At 54.7% G+C, this 21057-nt stretch overlaps 9 protein-coding genes across 9 annotated transcripts; 3 read left to right on the top strand and 6 right to left on the bottom strand.

The window, feature by feature from the left end:
* Window positions 1–46: 46 nt before the first annotated feature.
* PFLUO_LOCUS4903 (uncharacterized protein) lies at window positions 47–986 on the bottom strand (the record flags this gene model as incomplete). The annotated part of the gene is made up of 2 exons (XM_073782298.1): window positions 47–255; window positions 416–986. The coding sequence occupies 2 exons, from the start codon at window positions 984–986 to the stop codon at window positions 47–49; spliced, it is 780 nt and encodes a 259-aa protein (XP_073638968.1).
* Window positions 987–1701: 715 nt separating this feature from the next.
* Window positions 1702–5988, top strand: PFLUO_LOCUS4902 (plasma membrane calcium; the record flags this gene model as incomplete). Its single annotated transcript, XM_073782297.1, has 1 exon — window positions 1702–5988. The coding sequence occupies one exon, from the start codon at window positions 1702–1704 to the stop codon at window positions 5986–5988; it is 4287 nt and encodes a 1428-aa protein (XP_073638967.1).
* A 770-nt stretch (window positions 5989–6758) lies between these two features.
* On the bottom strand, window positions 6759–7832 carry PFLUO_LOCUS4901 (uncharacterized protein; the record flags this gene model as incomplete). Its single annotated transcript, XM_073782296.1, has 2 exons — window positions 6759–6766; window positions 6833–7832. 2 exons carry the CDS (start codon window positions 7830–7832, stop codon window positions 6759–6761), a joined length of 1008 nt encoding a protein of 335 aa, XP_073638966.1.
* Window positions 7833–8260: 428 nt separating this feature from the next.
* PFLUO_LOCUS4900 (uncharacterized protein) lies at window positions 8261–8677 on the bottom strand (the record flags this gene model as incomplete). Its single annotated transcript, XM_073782295.1, has 1 exon — window positions 8261–8677. The coding sequence occupies one exon, from the start codon at window positions 8675–8677 to the stop codon at window positions 8261–8263; it is 417 nt and encodes a 138-aa protein (XP_073638965.1).
* Window positions 8678–11398: 2721 nt separating this feature from the next.
* On the top strand, window positions 11399–13108 carry PFLUO_LOCUS4899 (Vitamin B6 transporter; the record flags this gene model as incomplete). The annotated part of the gene is made up of 4 exons (XM_073782294.1): window positions 11399–11818; window positions 11876–12099; window positions 12151–12913; window positions 12974–13108. The coding sequence occupies 4 exons, from the start codon at window positions 11399–11401 to the stop codon at window positions 13106–13108; spliced, it is 1542 nt and encodes a 513-aa protein (XP_073638964.1).
* Window positions 13109–13304: 196 nt separating this feature from the next.
* PFLUO_LOCUS4898 (uncharacterized protein) lies at window positions 13305–14717 on the top strand (the record flags this gene model as incomplete). Its single annotated transcript, XM_073782293.1, has 3 exons — window positions 13305–13538; window positions 13618–14204; window positions 14318–14717. 3 exons carry the CDS (start codon window positions 13305–13307, stop codon window positions 14715–14717), a joined length of 1221 nt encoding a protein of 406 aa, XP_073638963.1.
* Window positions 14718–15177: 460 nt separating this feature from the next.
* On the bottom strand, window positions 15178–16936 carry PFLUO_LOCUS4897 (Tubulin beta chain (Beta tubulin); the record flags this gene model as incomplete). The annotated part of the gene is made up of 7 exons (XM_073782292.1): window positions 15178–15873; window positions 15926–16381; window positions 16438–16492; window positions 16544–16585; window positions 16656–16681; window positions 16761–16784; window positions 16925–16936. 7 exons carry the CDS (start codon window positions 16934–16936, stop codon window positions 15178–15180), a joined length of 1311 nt encoding a protein of 436 aa, XP_073638962.1.
* A 255-nt stretch (window positions 16937–17191) lies between these two features.
* PFLUO_LOCUS4896 (uncharacterized protein) lies at window positions 17192–18706 on the bottom strand (the record flags this gene model as incomplete). The annotated part of the gene is made up of 6 exons (XM_073782291.1): window positions 17192–17404; window positions 17459–17614; window positions 17670–17778; window positions 17835–18226; window positions 18296–18415; window positions 18524–18706. The coding sequence occupies 6 exons, from the start codon at window positions 18704–18706 to the stop codon at window positions 17192–17194; spliced, it is 1173 nt and encodes a 390-aa protein (XP_073638961.1).
* A 297-nt stretch (window positions 18707–19003) lies between these two features.
* Window positions 19004–20706, bottom strand: PFLUO_LOCUS4895 (ammonium transporter Amt1; the record flags this gene model as incomplete). Its single annotated transcript, XM_073782290.1, has 6 exons — window positions 19004–19120; window positions 19171–19402; window positions 19456–20130; window positions 20191–20445; window positions 20503–20567; window positions 20620–20706. 6 exons carry the CDS (start codon window positions 20704–20706, stop codon window positions 19004–19006), a joined length of 1431 nt encoding a protein of 476 aa, XP_073638960.1.
* Between the last annotated feature and the right edge of the window lie 351 nt (window positions 20707–21057).

The following is a 21057-nucleotide window of genomic DNA, read 5'->3' as shown; positions in this document are numbered from 1 at the left end:
CTTTGCATCGTCGCGTGTCTGCTAGTTCGTTCACTCGCCATGCCCACTACTCATACGGCTCCATCAGCGTATTCCCCAACACCTTGGCCGGAAAAGCCTCCTCGCCCAACGCCGTGGTATGCGCCCACGGCTTCAGGCCATTCTCCCGCCGAATGGTCGCCGCGAAGCAGCCGCTCCAGTGGTGACGCGGAAACTGGGCGCAGACGTCCTTGATGGTGTCCTCGTGGACCAGATCAGCATAGGTGCCCGTGTTGTCTACCACGTTAGTGGTTAATGATCAGCATCAGCCCCAGTATTGGTTTTAGAGTTTTAGCTTTCCGCCTTTCGGCATTTGCTCGTCTCCCGCTACGAACATACATCCTACTCCAGGGCTACACTGCTGATGATCGGAGATGAGGGAAGACAAAGTCCTTACCAAAGATGGTCGCCAACTGTAGTAGCTGGCCCAGTGCGGTGATCTTCCCGACCTCGCATAAATCCTGGTGTCGGATAATCGCCTCGACCACGCTCTCAGCCTGGTCGCGCGACGCCACACCAGCCGGAGCTCCGCCCGGGCCATCTCCGCCGGGATTGTGGATAGAAGTATTCCGAAGAACATCCATAGCCAGCATCCCGCCGAAGAACTCGAAGCTCAAATGCGTGGCGGTGATGTTCTCCTCCGTGGTCCCGATATCATGCAGCACGCATGCAAGGAAGTACGTCTCATCGGAAAATTGCCAGTCTGCGTGTGCGGCGAACCGGTACTGCTTGATCGCGAGCCCGTAGTGGTACACGCGCAGTGAGTAGTGGTATGTCGGCTCGGGGAGACGCGTTTTGGCGTAGCTGTTGATGCGCTGTGCCAGTGGTGTGTTGGGGATTGGCGTCGAGGTGACCGGGATTGGGCTTGGTGGGCTGGTTGGTGCTGGGTAGGCGGGTGTTGACGTGAGGAGTGTTGTCGCGGAAGCGGGAACGGCAGTGAAGCCGTGGGTGGATATGGGATTGGGCATGGTGAGGGTGGTCGTTGGGCAGAAGAGGGTAGGTGTAGAAGGGTATACGCAGCGACTATACAGACATATATACGAGACGGTGGCACGAGGATGATGATTGTGTGAGTCAGGAGTATAGCTTAATAATAGACGAGCCCAGACTCTCTGTTCTTCTATCCCACCGGTAACTACCATAGCTACCGTATAACTACCGTAGAAGAGTGAATCATGAATGACTCTCTCAGAGTCCCTTTCGATTCGCTGGTGGAGCCAAGCCGGATGGGTCGGGCAGGTCTTGGCAGTGAGGCAGTGCAAAACGCTATGAGCTTGTCTGGTATGCCGTATTCGGGGTGAAGAGACGGAAGCCATGGACTATTCCTCAAGCCGAAGAGAGGAAAAGAGGAAAAGAGAAAGATAATACAGTAGTCCTGTCCTGAGGGTCGTGGACCATCCCTGGGGCTTTCGGTGCTCCTGCATACTGCCGTGGCTGAAAGCAAAACATCGCCCGATCTGCACAAAGGGGTTGACCTCATCGTTTCCGGCGTGCAATCCTTCTCTTCCGCCCTGTTCACCCTTCGTTCCTCCTCGCTCTCCCTCTCATCCCTCCCATGGGCACTCTCTCTACCTCTCTCCCTCCGTTTCCTTTTGAGCCATCTCACGACCGGGCCACTGCCATCTCCATGAGCACGGGGTCCGCGGTAGATGAGTCGGCGTGATCCGCGATCCTTCTTTCACCATGTCCGACTCGCGAGCAGAGGACGACGAGTCAACCCCGTCTCCCTCCACGCCGCTCCGCCGGGAACGAGCTCCGACCATCACCATTGACACGTCCGCCGTGAGCACCCCGGATAACGCCCACCCCCCGATCCAGATCCTCCCGGGTCCGCCACAGGCCTCGCTCCAGCTCTCCACCGAAACGGTCGATGCCACCGACACGAGCGCCCTGCTCCACAACGGCAATGTCTCTCCCACCGACCTGCGGTCCTCAGGATCCATCCACTCCAGTGCCTCGTTCGAGAACCCACGGCGCGAGTCGAAGGATCGAGATAGTCGACCAACCTCGCCACATAATGTCTCCTCGCCCAAGTCCAAGACCCCCGAGACCCATTCCAATTTCCTCGCCGTGCCCGGGACGCGCTCGCGCGGCAATTCGTTAGAGTCCGAGGACACCAGCCAAACTTCCAGCACGTACGGCGGAGACACCTACGTGCAGACCACCTCCCGATCTGATATCACCAATTATACCAATGTCGATGACGAGGACGCGCTCAAGCCCGATCCGGACCGCGAGTCCGAGTTCGTCGTGGAGGATAACAAGTTCGCTTTCTCGCCGGGCCAACTGAACAAACTGCTGAATCCCAAGAGTCTGGGCGCATTATACGCTCTCGGGGGACTGCGCGGGTTGGAAAAGGGGTTACGGACGAATGTGCAAAGTGGACTGAGTGCGGATGAAACGGTATTGGATGGCACAATCGACTTCAATGATGCGGTTTCGACCGATTCCAGGCCCAAGTCGGCGTCGCCATCACCAACCTCGCCAACTGGGGAGAACCGGCCCGGGACGTCAGGAACAAATAAGGAGAAGGCGCCAGAACGGTTTTCCGATCGGAGGCGCATATATGGCGATAACCGATTGCCAGAGAGAAAACTGAAATCAATTTGGGAGCTGGCCTGGATTGCGTATAACGACAAGGTGCTGATCCTGCTGACCATCGCTGCGGTCGTTTCCCTTGCTGTGGGAATCCCGCAGTCAATCCATCCGCAGAACGGCGAGCCCGGTGTGGAGTGGGTGGAAGGCCTGGCGATTATCATTGCCATTGTGGTTGTGGTTGTGGTCGGTGCTGCCAACGACTGGCAAAAGGAACGACAGTTTGCCAAGCTCAACAAGAAGAAAGAGAACCGACTGGTCAAGGTCATGCGGTCCGGGAAGACGGAGGAAATTTCCGTCTATGACATTCTGGTCGGCGATGTGGTATACCTGGAACCGGGCGACATGGTGCCCGTGGACGGAATCTTGATCAACGGTCACGATGTCAAGTTTGATGAGTCTTCGGCAACGGGCGAGTCAGATCTGCTCCGGAAAACTGGTGGTGATGATGTCTATAAGGCGATCGAACACCACGAAGACCTGAGAAAGATGGATCCCTTTATTGTGTCGGGCGGCAAAGTGTCCGAAGGCATGGGAATGTTTCTGGTCACTGCTACCGGTGTTCACTCGACCCACGGCCGGACGATGATGTCTCTCCAGGAAGAAGGCGAGACCACCCCTTTGCAGACAAAGCTGAATGTGCTGGCCGAATACATTGCGAAGCTTGGTCTCGCCGCGGGCCTGCTGTTGTTCGTGGTGCTTTTCATCAAATTCCTCGTCCGACTCAAGGACATGGACGGCGGCGCCGACGTCAAAGGCCAGGCCTTCCTTCAGATCTTCATTGTGGCCGTCACCATTGTCGTCGTGGCCGTACCGGAAGGCCTCCCACTCGCGGTCACGCTTGCTCTCGCCTTTGCCACGACGAGAATGATCAAAGATAACAACCTGGTGCGCTTCCTCAAGGCGTGCGAGACCATGGGCAATGCCACAACCATCTGCTCCGACAAGACCGGAACACTCACAGAAAACAAAATGAGCGTTGTCTCTGCGACTCTCGGCACTGCCTCGAGGTTTGGGGACAAGCGTGATGGTTCATCCGATCAGTCGGACGGGGTTTCTGCTTCTGAGTTCGTGTCCACGCTTTCGTCGCCTGTGAAGGATCTCCTACTCAAGTCAATCGCGCTCAACTCGACTGCCTTCGAAGGCGAGCAAGAAGGGGTGAAGACGTTTATCGGATCTAAAACTGAGACTGCGCTTCTTTCCTTTGCCCGAGAATTCCTAGGTATGGGTCCACCGAGCGAGGAGCGCGCAAACGCCAAGTTTGTGCAGATGTTCCCGTTCGACTCTGGCCGCAAATGCATGGCCGTGGTCATCCGGATGGAAAATGGAAAACATCGCATGCTGGTGAAGGGTGCCGCAGAAATCTTGACTTCCAATTCCACTCGCATCTTGCGTGATCCTACCAAGGACCTGTCCGAGGTGTCGGTGGATGACGAAACCCGGACCACGCTGGAGAACATTACGGAAAATTATGCGTCGCGATCTCTGAGATGCATTGGCCTGGTGTACCGTGACTACGAGCAATGGCCTCCTCGTGGGTTCCCGACTCAGGAAAACGACCGTAATTTGGCGGTTTTCGAACCTCTCTTCAAGGACATGACGTTGCTCGGCATCTTTGGCATTCAGGACCCCGTCCGACAAGGAGTTGCCGAAGCCGTCAATGTGTGTCAGCGGGCTGGAGTGTTTGTGCGGATGGTGACAGGTGACAATCTCACGACGGCCAAAGCCATTGCCCAAGAGTGTGGCATCTACACCCCCGGTGGTGTTGCCATTGAAGGCCCCCGGTTTCGTCGGTTGAGTCCACGTCAAATGAACCAACTCATTCCACGGCTGCAGGTCATTGCGCGGTCAAGTCCAGAAGACAAGAAGATTCTGGTCACTCAACTCAAGAAGTTGGGAGAGACGGTCGCTGTGACGGGAGATGGAACCAACGACGCGCAGGCCCTCAAAACCGCCGATGTTGGCTTTGCCATGGGTATTACCGGGACTGAGGTCGCCAAGGAAGCGTCCGATATCATTCTGATGGATGACAACTTTGCCTCGATCGTCAAGGCCATGTCATGGGGTCGCACTGTGAGCGACGCTGTCAAGAAGTTTCTCCAATTCCAAATCACTGTCAACATCACGGCTGTCGTCCTGACTTTCGTGTCGGCCGTGGCCAGCAGCAGCGAGGATTCGGTTCTCAGTGCGGTTCAGCTGTTGTGGGTCAACCTCATCATGGACACTTTCGCGGCTTTGGCTTTGGCGACGGATCCTCCGTTGCCATATGTTCTCAACCGCAGACCCGAGTCCAAGTCGATGCCCCTGATCACTCTGACAATGTGGAAGATGATCATCGGACAGGCCATCTATCAGTTGGTTGTGACGTTCGTGCTCAACTTTGCTGGCATGTCTATCTTCCCTTGGGATGAAGGTCATATGCAGACGGTTGTGTTCAACACCTTTGTCTTCATGCAGATCTTCAACCAGTACAACAGCCGCCGCATTGACAACAACCTCAACATCTTGGAGGGTGTTCTCAAGAACAAGTGGTTCATCGGTATCCAATTCATCATCATTGGCGGTCAAGTGCTGATCGCGTTTGTTGGTGGCGCGGCGTTTTCCGTATCGCGCCTCGACAAGGGCTCCTACTGGGCTGTCAGCTTGGTTCTGGGTGCCATTTCGGTGCCAATTGGGATAATTATCCGCCTTATCCCCGACGAATTCATCCGAAAACTCATCCCACACCTCTGGCACCGCAAACAGCGCCCCGAAGTTGTTGTTTCGGACGAAGACCGTCGCTATGAATGGAACCCAGCCCTCGAAGAGATCCGCGACCAACTGACCTTCATCAAGAGGGTTCGCGGAGGACGACTGCGACATATCAAGCACAAGCTCCAGAATCCGCAAGAATTGCTGCCTCGCTCACGCAGCAACTCCCGCTCTCGTGATTCTCCCCCACCCACCCCGGGCAACGAAGACAACGGCAGCCCGACTCCTCAGCCAGCCACACCGGAGTCTCGATCCCGCCGCAACACACGCTCCCGATCCAACTCGACATTCGGCCCTGCTGCCGCCATGGCCGGTGTCATCGCCGGCAGTATCGCCGGCTGGTCACCCATCGAGCGCCCCCAAGACACGGCCTTCCCAGCCAGCAGTCCTCACGCAGGCTTGGCCCGGCAAGAAGGCATCGAAATCCACCCCGAAACTGCTGCGGACGACCGCATCGTCAACGAGTACCCTACTCAGTCGAATATGCCGCCCAGCCAGAACCCGGATCTCGTGCCTTTCTTCGAACATGCGCCCCCGGCCTCGTCGGATCGGGCGCCCTCCAGCCGTGGCCGGCGGTCTCTATCTCAGCGCTCGAGGTCGAGCCAGAGCCAGTCGCACGTCTAAACTCTCGTTTTTCTCTATATTTTGTTCTCTGTTTGAATAGCGATTGCATTCATGGGGGTTGAATAGGTATCCAAAAGCATTGTGTCTTTGTGGACGGTGTTCGGCGTGCTTTTCCTTCTTTTCCACTCTTTTTCCTACCTACTCTTCCTCTCTCTGTGTGTGTTCCCACGAACATCCCTGAGGCACCCTCCTCCACCACTACATCTCCCCTTCCATCCTGATTGGTGTACGGAATGGGGAAATGGCAGTGACCCACAACCCAAGCATAGACTTTTGCTTTTTTTTTATTTTTATCTTTCGCTTCGCTTTCGCCTTCGCATTGTTGGAGATGGTTCGGTTCTCTGATTTATATCCGTCTGTTTTTGGGCTTCTTTGGCGCACACAACAAGGCTGGGGCGGCAGTCAACCTTCGCTTTTCTGTTTCTTTTCTGTTTCCTCGTCAACAATTGTCCGGCTGTATTGTTGATCTCTTTCCTACTATATATTCCAATCAGGACACTTCTTCTTTGAATTATCGTTTCGCTTGAAATAAGTAGGGGTTTGGTTGTTGTTAGGGCTAGCATATTGCCACTGCCACGTTCATGCATAAATCTGTCTCAAGACATTGAGGCAGCTTGTTTAGAATATCAAAAAGGATAAAATTGCCAGGTCCTTGTCATAAGAAAAGAAGAAAAAGTCGAATCCCCTCGGAGAAAAAAAAGCCTGCCCTAACGCATTCCGATACCCGCCGCGCGCTTCGTCTCCATGCATCAATTAATCGGTCGAATTAACTAGTTCGCTGGAAAAAGAACAATATCAGCGCTGACTATAATAAAGCAAACAACGAAAACAGAGAAAAACATACCAGCCTGGGCAGCGGCAGCGGCGGCAGCAGCCCGAACCGCTTTCTCAGTCGCTTTCCGCTCCGCTCTGGCCCTAGCCTGTGCCATCCTCCTCACAATCCCCGGAATCTTCTCCGTAATGCAGAAAGTCTTCTCCACGCGCGCGCGGACCATATTCACCCGCTCCGACAGCACAGCGGCGCCCTGCATGCGCGCCAGCGCCATCATCCAGGATTGGTATCCATCGACGACCATCCACATCTGAGGCGTGTTGGGCGGACTAGGGCTAGCATTGAGCGGGTCGGCAACCGCCATGGGCAGGTAGACGCGGATTTCCTCGAGGTCCGGGTCGAAGCCGAACTTGGCCCGCAGGCACTGTCTGAAGGCGTCCCAGCTCATCTGGCCGTGGTCCAGGGTGCCGTCGGCGTAGACGTCGCGCTTGTCACGGAGGAACTCGGATAGCTGGACGGTGCTCAGGCTGCGGGCCTCGCGGGCGATGGTGACTCTGTCGTTGTGCAGAGCGTGCGGCGCGAGGACCGCGGCCTGGACGTGCGGGTGCAGCTTCTGCTCCAGCTGCTCGACCGTGTACACGTGGTGCCTGATCTGGTCGTGCAGCTTGCTGTTCACGTCCTGCTGGATCGCGATCTTGTTGCGCAGCTTGTCGATCTCGGCCTGCAGCTGGCTCTGGCGCGCCTGGCCGGTGCGGACCAGGCCCACGAGATTGGCCGTGTCCGGCATGGTGGTGTGGCGGTTGGAGGCGTGCATCTGCTCGATGGCGATCTCGACGAGACGGTTCAGGGCGGACTCGGGGTCGTCGTGGTAGGCGCGGCGGACGGCTTGGCCGAAGCGGTGCATTGCGGCCCTGATGGGCTCCCGCAGCCCGACGCGGGCCTCGGGGGTGGTGATGGGGGTTTCGAGGGCTCCGAACTCGCGGACGATATCGCGCAGACGGGCAGTGACGATGTTCTGCAGGGGGATGTCTGCGCCGATGCCCAGCGAGTTCCAGTAGCGGCGCTTGGTCATTTTGGGAGGTTTCTGAAAGGGGACGAACATGGATGGGGAGACAGAGGGGGAGTGTGGGTAGGAGAAGGGAAACAAGTCAGTGTGAGGTCTGGGTGGGTTCATGGTTGGGAAGGTTATGCGGTGTTATGCGCATAGACCTGCGCGCGTAGAGCTAGATGAAGTATAAGATGGGAAGATAAGTCATGATATTTGTCTGTCTTGCTAGGAACAATCTTCATGCCTTGTTGCTCGCACGCTGCAACCCCTGCTTTACCAGAGAAACCAATGTAGAGTCCTTCATCAGAGAAAACCGCATGTTCAGCTATCCTGAAGCCTTCGAGGCCCCAGCAGAGGTGGTGTTGGTGTTGGCTGCGCAGTTGGAGACCTGCCCAGTATTGCTGGCTTATAATATATGAACCGTTAGCCTTGATAGAAATAGAAAGAACAAACTAGTTACCCATCTGATTCTTGTGCACGATCATGAAAGTGCAGACCGAAGGCGCGTCATTCTCACTGGGCACATGCGGGTGAGAGTTCTGCATGGTGATCATAGCAGTAACCCAGGCATTATGGGTCCTGACCACAAAGGAAGCGGGCTTGGCAGCCGACAGAGTAGTGGGCAGAGTAGTAGAGAGGCTCTTGGCCTCGGTCTCCCAGCGGATGTCATGGAGAGTGGGATCGTAACCCAGGTTGGCAGTGAGCTCGTCGGTGAAAGTGTCGAACCTGAGCTCCTGGTCGTCGATCGAGGCGTCCTCCCAAAATCCGGTCTCCTGATCGTCGAGGAAGAGACGGACCATCCAGGCACCGCGTCGGTTCTCTTCTGCGCGAGTCACGATAATCAGACCATCTTGAAGAATGAAATCCATAACGGGAGAAAGCTAAGAAGTGAGATGCTGATCAGCGATAGGAACTGACTTGGTGGCAGGTAGAGATTGGTGAAGGTGGAGAAGAAGAGAAGAAAAGAAGCAAGCACAATATAAACCAGAGGTCTTACTTTTGTTGGCAGAGGCAGCCGCACCGTCTCGTTCTTCCAATATGGATACGATATGAGCACATCTCTGATGAAGGGTGTGCAGCAAACATATTTTCATCTTTCTCTTACATTTTGGATGGACAGAGACATACTCTTATAAGTCTCTATAGATACTATATCAGTGGTATGGCTATATAGTTTTCCTGACGAACGTGATCAGAGCAAGAGTATGAAGTCGAAGAGATTCTGTTCACTTGCTGTTCCTTGAAGATCCAATCAAGACAAAATTAGGGCTTGATAGGGGTACTCTGCTTTGCGTTTTTTCTTCTAGTTATAAATTTTTATAACTCTATTCATTTACATATTTCTCTTTCAAGCTTTTTTGTTTTATCAATGATCAATGTAGTTGTTCTGGAATTTATGACATATATTTGTGGTAGGTATCAAACATCCAGAAGAATCTGATTTCAAAACCCTATATTAGAAACCTTCTTTCTTTCAGTCCCTTTTAATTGTTCAAAGAGTATAGTACCATGCATTTATGAGACAGAAGACTATAATAGCAATCCAGTCAAACATGTACATTATACTATTGTACAGACCCGAAAGCATCATAATTTCCCAATAAGGAAGGCCATCGAACAGACGAACCAAGAACTAGATACCGTTGTATTATTCTCTACAAGCACAAATTAAACCACAACGAACTATGTATGCAGCTAGCCCCACCTGTTCATCGGAATCTCTAGAATTGTACATCTGTACCTCACAGCACGAGCGCAAGGGCGGGCTGGACCCTGCATACAAACCAAGCAGCTGACATCATACAAGTCTGCCGCACCGGGACAGAAAAGAACACCTAGATCTTTGGCAGCAGAGGACAGATCAGAGCGAAGATCCCGAAAGGACATGCATAACAGATAAGCATACTCGAACTCAGCTCAGATGCCGTAATCCCGCACCGAGTATAAAAATCAAGGCGGGGCTAATAAGGATGAACAGCCGATCCAGCACCCCCCATCGTACCCACACGGTGACGGCATTGCCTGTCTCTCCTTTCGGATCTAGCATCCAAAGTGTAATATGCAGATTCAGGGGTAAGACAGCACGGCTCAGTTCATTCTGCGGTGGAGAATAACAGAAGGATATGCATAACAGATAAGCATACTCGGGGGATAAGCTAGCAAAAAAAGCTTGCTGCCGATCACCGATCACCGATAATCCTTTCTTTCTCCGGGAGATCAATCGAATCTCGGCAGGCTGGTGAGTGGACCGAGGGGTTTCCGATGGCGGCTGCGCAGCTCGGGACTCGGGTTCGTCGATGCTTCACCGGGGATGCACATAACATTGGCACCCGCCGGCTTGTGGGTCGTTAGCGCTGAAGCGGAGAAAGCTTGGCCCTCAACCGTTCTGCGAGGGAGGGCTTGGCTGGGGCCTCAGGTACGTAAGTGCATAATTCGGGATCGTGCCCGACTAACTCACTCTTCACCGAGTGAGTACCATAGAATCTTACCCGTATAGGTACGATACGCTACTTTTGAGAGATACCTAGAAATGATCCAAAGAAGGGGGTAATGGTCAAAAGCACCGGTCTGCAATGTTGACAACAACCGCACTGAGGAAGCTCGAAAGTTAGGTGAAGCCAAAGTATGACGGCTTCTGGATAAATGTCAAGTCAAACGACCACCGACACCCCCTTTCTTCGCATCAGCTGCTGCCACATGCTGGGGACGAATCACCGGCTGCCGAAAAAATCACGAACCTGGGGAGCGGCTGAAAGAAATCGCGCGAAGATGAGCAAGCATAGTTTAGCGGATCTCCGTTGGCTCGTGTTGAGCTTGAAACGGAGCCGAAACTGTCTGTTATTCCTGCCCTTTCGTCCTTCTCAAATCTGACTGTCGTATAGGAAGCACCGTGGGGGAGTCCGGCGCTCCTTGCAGGGCTTACATTCCGGCCGATGCATTTTCGGAGGTTTAGGGTATGCTGGACCCGGCTCTATTCGGCAGGACACTGCCGATCAAGAATACGGACAGGAGGCTGCGCTGGGCTATCGGTGCTGTCATGGGTGACATCCCTCGTTCAGATGGCATCATGGGTGCAGAGTCCGGTCAATAATGCAGATGAAGACTCAGTTTCTCCACCGGGTTCTTGGATTCGAGGTTGATACCTGGCGGCCATCTCCACATGATGGGCCCACGGTTTCAGTTCCCGGCTGCTGAGGCGCGTCCCAATCATTGGCTCACGGCTCGCGACAGCTGGTCGTGTCCTTGATTGCTAAGGAATGCCTGGTATCGTGTGCTGCAGGTGTTACACACTAGGGACGGGGTCCGCAGGGCATGGTGATGTCAGCTTAGTTCCACTGCGTAACGAAGGCACAAGTGAATAGTCCCCAGCTATAACTATCATGCCGGAGCTCCCCCTGCCCCTCTCTACATCTTGCACGGCAATTTTTTTTTTCTTGAACCTCAAGTGGCCGCTTCGACGGGAGGAATACACCGGCGGCCGTTCGACTATCCAACTTGTCTGTGGGCTTTGGCCTGTCGTGCCTGTCAACCGTTGACAGAACAAACACTCGTTGTTGTCGACACCAGCTATACACTGGAATTGGCCAATAATGAAATCCGACGACATCGAAAAGAATAGCGGCTCCCTGTCCCTGCACAGCGTGAGCCAGCCCGAGATCGACGATGACTCCACGAAGGAGATCAACGTGAACGCGGAGGATTCCAAAAAACCGCAAAGCAGATATAAGAAATGGGCCACGAGTATCAAGAACATGGAGGACTGCGGCATTGGGCCGGTACCTTTGGAGGAGCGTCAGCCATTAACGCCGTCCACATCGCTGCACATGCTGCTGATGTGGTTCAGCATGACGCTGGCAACGAACAATATCATCGTGGGGTCGATGGGCACGCTCGTTTTGGGTCTTCGATTCAAGGACGCTGCTCTCTGCGCGGTTTTTGGCAATCTGGTGGGAGCTGCCACCGTGGGGTACATGAGTACTTGGGGTCCTATTAGTGGGAACCGCACACTGGTGAGTTGATACCCTCCGACAGAGCATGAATATATGAGTGTTGATGAGGTGTGATAGATCGTCGCCCGCTACTTCATGGGCTACTATCCCAGCATGGTCTGCACCACCCTGAACCTTTTGACCAACGTGGGATACAGCATGGTCAACAGCGTTGTCGGAGGCCAGATCCTCTCCAAGGTCTGCGGCGGCCAGATCTCCGTCTTGGTGGGTATTGTCATCGTCGCTGGGGCTAGCTTGGTCATGGCCCTGTTCGGCATGCGCATCTTCCAAGTCTATGAACGGTAAATTCTCCCACAGGCTTCTTCACAATCATATATCTGATGTATGAGCAGGTTCGCATGGCTGCCACAGTTGATGGTCCTCTGCGTCATGCTGGGATCTGCCGGTCCGCACTTCGACTTCAACATCCAAGCCGAGGCCACGCCGTCGCGACTAATGGCCAAGCGCATCACCTTCTTCTCCCTGTGTCTGTCAATTGCCCTCGCCTGGGCCCCGCTGGCAGCCGACTACTACGTGTACTACCCGCCACACGTCAAGCGCTGGCGGACATTCACCGTCACCATGCTGGGAGCGTGGCAGGCGATGATCGTCACGCTCCTCCTCGGAATCGGACTCGGCACCGTGGTGGCCAGCTCGCCGCAGTATGCCAGCAAGTACGGCACCACGCCGGGCGGGCTGCTCATGACGGCGTACGACTCGCTCGGCGGATTTGGCAAATTTTGCGCGGTAATCAACGTCCTCGCTGTGGTGGCCAACAACGCGCCCGGGGCGTACTCGATGGGCATGAACTTCCAGATGCTCGGTCCGTGTTGGCAGAAGATCCCGCGCCCGGTCTACACCACGCTCAGCACGGTGATCTATACCGGCTGCGCGATGGGCGGTCGCAATGCGCTGTACGAGGTCTTCAAGAGTTTCCTGCCCCTGATCGGGTACTGGGTGATTATCTGGTTCACCATCGTCGTCGAGGAAGACCTGCTCTTCCGCCGCAAGAGGGGATATGACTGGTCGGCCTGGGACCAACGCCAGAAGCTGCCCCTGGGCATTGCAGCGGGGATTTCATTCCTTATTGGCTGGGTGGGAGCGATTGTCGGCATGGTAAGTTCTTTCTTTGTTGTAATTGTGTCGAATAGAACCGTTGCTGAGGTCGACAAACAGAGTCAATCGTACTGTACCGGGCCCATCGCGCAGCTCTCGAGCGGCGCCGATCTGGGCCTGTGGCTGGGAGCTGGTTTCACAGCCGTGACATTCCCCGCACTGCGGGCACTGGAGATGTGGTGGATTGGCCGTTGACCGTGGACTGTTCTTATTGGTTATCGTGAAAGAACCCGATCGGAACGCGGTAACTGTTGCTTAGAGTTTGGTTGGTTGTAGGTAGTTCGGAGTACATAAGTCGGTCAACTAGTTACATAGGCTGGACTACATCCACTCACCCCGTCTTCATCCCTTCCATACTCTCATCTACCAACACTGTTTCGTAAACACCACCATGGATTACGCCACTCCGCTGGGTTGCACCGTGGGCTTGCTGCTCGCCTACCCGATCGTGACGACCTCTCTTCGCTTCCGGCGGCTGCGCAAGCTGCACAAGCGGTATCCTTACCGGACGCGCGAGTCACTGGCCCAAATGACCGATGAAGAGGCCTTCCAGATCCAAAAGGCCGTAGCGCAACTGGAGTTCCCGTTTATGTTCATCAAGGCGCTCCAATTTGCCTTGTTCAGGGTAATCCCCGCTCTCCCTCGCTCCTTTTCAAGAACCATCTTTTGGAACATAGAAGATCAAAAACTAACCTCAATGATAGACCTACGGCATCCCAACAATCTCCCACCTGCTCACCAAAACCAGCCAGTTCTCCCACCCAGAGACCTCACTGAAGCGCTACACCGACACGAGCGCCCTAGTGCAAGAGATGGTCGGCAACCCGCCGACCTCGCAGCGCGCCTACATCTCCCTCGCACGCACGCGGTTCCTGCACAGCGGGTACCGCGCCTCGGGCAAGATCCTCGACTCGGACATGCTGTACACGCTGGCCCTGTTCGCGCTGCAGCCCATCCGGTTCATAGCCATGTTCGAGTGGCGTGAGCTGAGCGACCTCGAGCGCTGCGCGATTGGCACGTTTTGGAAATCCGTCGGCGATGGCTTGGGGATCAGCTATGATGCCTTGCCGTCGGGCAAGACGGGGTTCCGGGATGGGATCCAGTGGCTGGAGGAGCTGGGGGTGTGGAGTGACGCTTATGAAGTGAAAGCTATGGTTCCTGATCCGAAGAATCGGGAGACGGCTGATCAGACCACCGCGGTGCTGCTGTATATGCTGCCCAAGCCGTTGCATCCTGTTGGACTGCAGTTTGTCTCGTTTATGATGGATGATCGGCTGCGCAAGGCTATGCTGTAAGTCTTCGATCCACGGGAACAGAAGAGATTCAATCGATTCCCGAAAGAAAGAAAGAAAGAAAGAAAGAAAGAAAGAAAGAAAGAAAGAGAGTACTAACTAATGATATCAGATACGACCCCCCCTCCCCCATCTCCACCCTCGTCTTCTCCAGTCTCCTCACCATCCGCAAAGTGTTCCTCCGCTATCTCTCTCCCCCACGACCAGATTTCCTGCGCTACTCCTCCTTCACCGAGAAAGCCGACGAGAACGACCGCTTCTTCCTCACGCAATGGGAGGCCGCGCCGTACTACGTCAAGCCGACGTTCTGGAACCGCTGGGGTCCTGTCGCGTGGCTGACGTGGATGCTGGGCCGTCCGCTTCCTGGGGACGAAGGGGACAAGTATTATCCGCAGGGTTATCATATCCGGGATATTGGGCCGAAGTATTTTGAGGGGAAGGGGGGGAAGGCGTTGGAGGAGATGATGGAGGAGTTTAAGGGGTATCGGACGGGCAAGTGTCCGTTTCATTGAGTAGTTTGGGGGTTTGACGCAGTATACTTTACTTTTTTGATGGTGCACTTGATCGGTAGATACACATTAAAGAATGAATACTCGTTCTAACCTTTTTCTTTTTTGCTGCTACACACACGAAGGAATACGAAGTCATTTTCGTGAATTGCTTTTCCACTAGGTGCTATTCTGGGCGCGGCAGTCGAGGACCACCGAGGACCAACAGGCAGGAAAATAGATACAGAAAAAAAAAGGGGGTAAATTAGGAGCGCTCAAACAAAATATTGGGGTTTCGGAGCACAGGCCCGCAAAGCCGCCCCGAGCGGAAGAGAATGTAGTAGCAAGGGTATTACGGTGAGCAGAGATCGGTGCCAGAGGGCAGCCCGTTTACATGGGCACCTCCTCATCCTCGAGAACACCCTCTTCACCGAGGCTAGAGAATGGTTAGTATAGGTCATCAATGGGAAAAGGGGGATGCTTACTATTCCTCCTCACCCTCGGAGATGGAGGCCTCCTGGTACTGCTGGTACTCAGAGACCAGATCGTTCATGTTGCTCTCAGCCTCAGTGAACTCCATCTCGTCCATACCCTCGCCAGTGTACCAATGCAAGAAAGCCTTGCGACGGAACATGGCCGTGAACTGGTCACCGACACGCTTGAACAGCTCCTGGATGGAGGTCGAGTTACCGACGAAGGTGGACGACATGCGCAGGCCACGCGGGGGAACGGAGCAGAGAGCGGTCTGGACGTTGTTGGGAATCCACTCAACGAAGTAGCTCTGGTTCTTGCTCTGGATGTTGCGCATCTGGTCTTCAACCTCCTTCATGGAGACCTTACCGCGGAAGAGAGCCGAGCAAGTGAGGTAGCGGCCGTTGCGGAAGTCAGTGGCAGCCATCATGTTCTTGGGGTCGAACATCTGCTGGGTCAGCTCGGCAACGCTGATCTGGCGGTACTGGTGGGAGCCACGGCTGGTCAGGGGAGCGAAGCCGACCATGAAGAAGTGCAGACGCGGGAACGGAACCATGTTGACAGCCAGCTTGCGCAGATCCGAGTTGAGCTGACCGGGGAAACGGAGCGAAGTGGTGACACCGGACATGACAGCCGAGACCAGGTGGTTCAGGTCACCGTACGAGGGCTGGGGGAGCTTGAGAGTACGCATGCAGATGTCGTACAGAGCCTGGATTCGTTAGTAAAGACCGCCTTCCCCGCAAAAAAATTGCAAGACACACCTCGTTATCGATACAGAAGGTCTCGTCAGAGTGCTCAACCAGCTGGTGAACGGAGAGAGTAGCGTTGTAAGGCTCAACAACGGTGTCCGACACCTTGGGCGAGGGGACGACCGAGAAGGTGGCCATCATGCGGTCGGGGAATTCCTCACGGATCTTGGAGATCAGGAGGGTACCCATACCGGCACCGGTACCACCACCCAGGGAGTGGGTGATCTGGAAACCCTGCAGGCAGTCGCAAGCCTCGGCCTCACGGCGGACGACGTCGATGACCTGGTCAACCAGCTCGGCACCCTCGGTGTAGTGACCCTTGGCCCAGTTGTTACCAGCACCGGACTGGCCGAAGATGAAGTTATCGGGGCGGAAAAGCTTGCCGAAGGGGCCAGCACGGACGGCATCCATGGTACCCGGCTCCAGATCGACCAGGACGGCACGGGGAACATAGCGGTCACTGGAGGCCTGGGATGATATTAGATTGTATCAAGTGAAACCGGGGGAGGGAAAAGGCCACTCACCTCGTTGAAGTAGACGTTCATGCGCTCCCGCTGCAGATCGGAGGCGCCCTGGTAGCTGTCAAAATATCAGATGTGTCCCGCACCCAATCCATCATGTTGTACTCACTGGCCATCACCATCGAGGCCGTGCTCGCCAGAAATGTTCTGCCTGTAGTCCTGTCAGTCCGTTGTCGATCGAACAAGAATGCAATGGCCACGAGGCCGGATCCTGCACGTACCAGAAAGCGGCACCAATTTGGTTACCCTACCACCACATTCAATTTAGTCACCCAGACACATTGTTTATTTCACCAGACAAGTCTTCTCGTCGGAATTGTACTTACACATTGGCCGGTTTGAAGGTGCACCTAAAAAAAAGTTGTCAGTTTGAAATGTTGAGGTTGAACAGGTGGGGTCTGCATTCAGGGGCCGGGGGGGGGTGGGAGGAAAAACAAGGGACGCGTTTCTCGCCAGGGAGGCAGTCGGGGCAATTGGAGGGGAGACATACGATCTCACGCATTGTGAAGGTAGTGTTTCCTGTAGCGGTAGACGGGTTCGAAAGGAAAGAGGATGATGGGAGGAGGAAAGATGGGAAAGGAAAGAAGTTGAGCGGTGTGTGGTGTGTGTGCGTGGGGATCAACAACACGCTCAGGGGGGAAGTGCCCAATCCGGTAAGACCGGGTCACGGGACCGGGAGCGAACCGCCGGTTGGGATTCAGTGGACCGCGTTGTAGTGTACGGAGTGAACTATTGATAGGCATCATACAATTATCGATCAGGTCGCCCTATTTTCAACCACCCGCGAGCTCTCCAGCCATGTCCCAAACTCATCCAGCCGCTGGTTCTCATCCTCATCATCCGCGTTAATGCCCCGCTCCGCCATATCCTCCAGAGCCTCCCGCCGTTCATTGGTCTTCTTAAATTTCTCACGCCCCTCGGAGATATAGGCCACGACCTGGGTTCCTCCAAAGAAGCGGCCACCCATGACCTGGGGCAGGATATCAGTAGGGTCTCCGGGCATTCTGTAGAAGAGACGACTCACCTGCACGCACTGTCGGGCAGCGTCGGGGTCCGTGAAGCGCACGCTCACCACTCCCTCGGGTTCCTTGTCGTAGAGAACCACGTTGGTCACCTCGCCAATCTTCGAGCACTCGTCGCGGATATCCTGTTTGATGTCGAGGATGGCGCTGACATCCTCCTGCGTCCGGGTATCAGCCATTGACACGAAGGAAAAAGTAACCCACCAAGCATACCTCTAGTTCTTTCAAAGTAAACATATGTTTCAGGATCACCACTTTTTCCATTCGTGACGTCGTATCGGGGAGCGCAGACGGCTCATCATCATCCCAATCAGCGAGTTTACTGCAGGCACCAATTAGTATCAACAGCCCAACAACCCCCAGACGCAATTGACATACTTGTTCAACTTCTGTGTCCGTGCAATAATCTTCCGCTTATCTTTCATGTTGGACTTGGGCGGCGCCTCCTTCTGGCTCTTAAACGAAAAATCGGCCGCCTGAACCCTCATCGGGCCAAGGGGTCCAGTCACTCCAAGCCGGAAATCCGAATCGTCCAGCATCTGAATCGCCAAATTGACTGACTCCGGTCGAAAGTAGACGACCAGCGCCTCACCCTTGAATTTCCCGTCATCATCCGTGTACATTTTGATGCGTGGTCGCCCGCTGTCGATCTCCTCGGCGATGACGCCGCATTTAGAAAACGTGTGCTCGAGCTCCTCGAGCGTGGCATCCAATGGAATCGAGGTGACGAAGACAGCTGTGTTCACGCGCTGCTTCTTGGCTTTTTGTGCCTGCCCCCGAGTCACACAGATTAGCAGGGGTTTATTTCCAGGGGAAGAGCGACAAATGCGTTCACTTACATCCTCACCATCCTCGGGCTGTTTCCGCTTCTTCCTGTCCCGCGCAGTAGTCTCTTCATCCTCATCCACGCCTGCAACCCGGTACGCCTCCTGCTGCTGGCGGAGTAGATCTTCATCGACCTGCACTTCGTATTAGCGTTCGCGCTCCCATTCATAAAATGCGCGCGCATGCTTCCCGACGCCCACGCATTCAAGACATGCAGACGTCGCAGTGAGAAGGGTCCATACCGTCTGAACCCAGCGCTTGATCACCGAGTCGTATACAAATTCCTGCCCATCGTCTGTCTCCAGAATGAACTTATCGTCCAATTTCGAGAATGAAATGCGTGGGTCGCTGTCGAACTCCGAGGGCTCCAGGGGGAAGGTGCGCGACGGCGCATCTGCGCCGTTTTCGGGGTTTGGTGAGACCATCGAGGGACCTGGAGGCGTGCTGGTGGGAAGGTTGGACGATGACTGACAGCAATGCTCGGAGGAAGCTCGAGCTCTCGATGGCGGGCCGGAAGACCCACTGCAAACAGTGCAAACACACCGTACACTACACTAGTGTACAGACAGGCAAATTCTTACTATCTACGCTCGATAAAAAGAGCCAACGGATTTTAATTAAAGTTTTGACATTGAAGATAGGGTATCTGAAAAAAAGAAAGCTGATTAAACATGGTGAGGTTGCCAATGACTACGTATTAAGTATGATGATGTCGCGATCAATTAGACCTTTTCAATGGACATGGGGACCTCGCCGGTAGGCGTCATAGTACGCTTAGAACTGTCATCGCTGGCCTCAATGCCGTTGACGATATCGCGGGTGATCTCGACATAGTCATACTGCGAAGAGTTAGATGTGTTGTGTGCAGATGAAGGAAGCAAAAACTTACAGCGAACTCGCCAATCTCGGCGTCATCAATACCCATAATCTCATCCTCCTCCGGAGCACGCAGACTCAGACCAGGGATGAGGTTGATGATGAACAGGATGATACATGTTCCGAAGAAAGAGTAAGCAAAACCGGAAACCGAGTCGGCAAGCTGGTAGCCCAGCTGAATGTAGTTGTGGTTGATCCAGCCGCCGGGGATGGTGGATGAGCCGTCCAAATGCGCAATGTAGTCACTGGGAGTGGAGGGTTAGATTAATTGTAGAATAACAGACAAGAGAATACTCACGCAGCAAAGAGACCAGTCAGGAGATTGCCAACGAGACCGCCGATGGTGTGGACCGCAAAGATATCGAGGGCATCATCAATACGCAGCAGGAACTTGAGCTTGGTGGCGTAGTTGCATGCAATAGCGCCAACAACGCCATAGACAAAGGCTGCCCACGGAGTCACATAGCCCGATCCAGGGGTAATAGCAACCAGGCCGGCAATGACACCGGAACAGAAGCCGACAGTCGACCACTTCCTCTCCAGCCGGTAGTCAAGGAGACACCAGGTGACGCCGCCGACGGAGGCAGCCAGGTTGGTCACGACAGCAGCCATAACGGCACGGAGGTTGGCAGCGAGGGCCGAGCCGGCGTTGAATCCAAACCAGCCGACCCACAGGAAGACGGTGCCGATCACAACGTGAGTGACGTTGTGAGGACGGTAGTTGAGCTCGTGGGTACCATGGCCGCGACGCTTGCCCAGCATCAATGAGTAGGCCAGCGCAGCAGATCCAGAGGCAATGTGCACCGGGGTGCCGCCGGCAAAGTCGAGTCCTCCCATTTTATACACCCATCCGGAGGGATTCCATGTCCAGCAGGCAATGGGGTCGTAGATGATAGTCGACCAGATGAACATGAAGATAATGCAGGGGAGCATACGGCCTCGCTCGGCGACTGCGCCAACTGCCAAGGCAACACTAAAAACACACATCCGTCAGCGACTGGCTTTCCTGGGTCGAGTCAAGAGGGATCCTCACGTAATTGCAGCAAACATGCCCTGGAAAATGGCGAACAGAAGATCCGGGACATGGGTCCCGCCGACGGAAGGGGCAGCCAGGACATTTCTAAAGCCAAAGTTCTCGAGATCGCCGATGAACTTGCCAGCCGTGTGGGAGAAGGCCAGTGAGTAGCCCCAGAAAAACCACTGGAACGAAACGACGCCGACCGACATGATGGAGAGCCAGATCAGGGAGAGGGCCGACTTGCGACGGGCCAGACCAGAGTAGAAGAAACTAGCCGAATGCGTGTCAGTATTTTCTGTCAGTCCGTCATCAAAGGAGTATCCATACCCAACTCCGGGGATCATGAGCAAGACCAGGGCGGACGAGGTCACCACCCACGCGATATCACCCGCCTAGACTCGGTGTTAGCCAACATGATCGACCCTCATCGCGGTCCATGCCTACATTGTAGTAGATGTTCAGGTCCTCGGTGAGCGAGTCACCACCCGTCCCGCTTGCAGACCCGTTATAGGTCACCGGGTAGGCCGACATGGTGAAACCCGAATGAACGGTTCGTGAGAGGTGTCACAGATCTTGAGGAGAGGGTAGATGCAGAAGTGGAGAGATGGAGGAAGGATGAAAGATCAGCGCAAGATCTGGGAGAAGAATGATTCACCCGGGAACCGGGCGAGGCTGGTCAATAAATACAGACGGCCGTGCTCCACCGAAAGGATGCCCCCGGACCAGGGATCGAGAGATAGTCCCGGGGATGGTCATTACCATTGATGATATGAATCAGCTCGTCGGGCATTATCAGCGAGCCAAGACCGCCAAGTTTGCAGACGGAGGATTACGGGGGTCCCACCAGGCAAGCCCGATATAGAACACGGTCGATCTATGAGA

This window comes from Penicillium psychrofluorescens (genome assembly GCF_964197705.1).
Source record: "Penicillium psychrofluorescens genome assembly, chromosome: 3".
In the NCBI taxonomy this organism is placed as follows: domain Eukaryota; kingdom Fungi; phylum Ascomycota; class Eurotiomycetes; order Eurotiales; family Aspergillaceae; genus Penicillium; species Penicillium psychrofluorescens.
The sequence above is the reverse complement of the archived record's forward strand: the minus strand, read 5'-3'. Positions and strand labels throughout refer to the sequence as shown.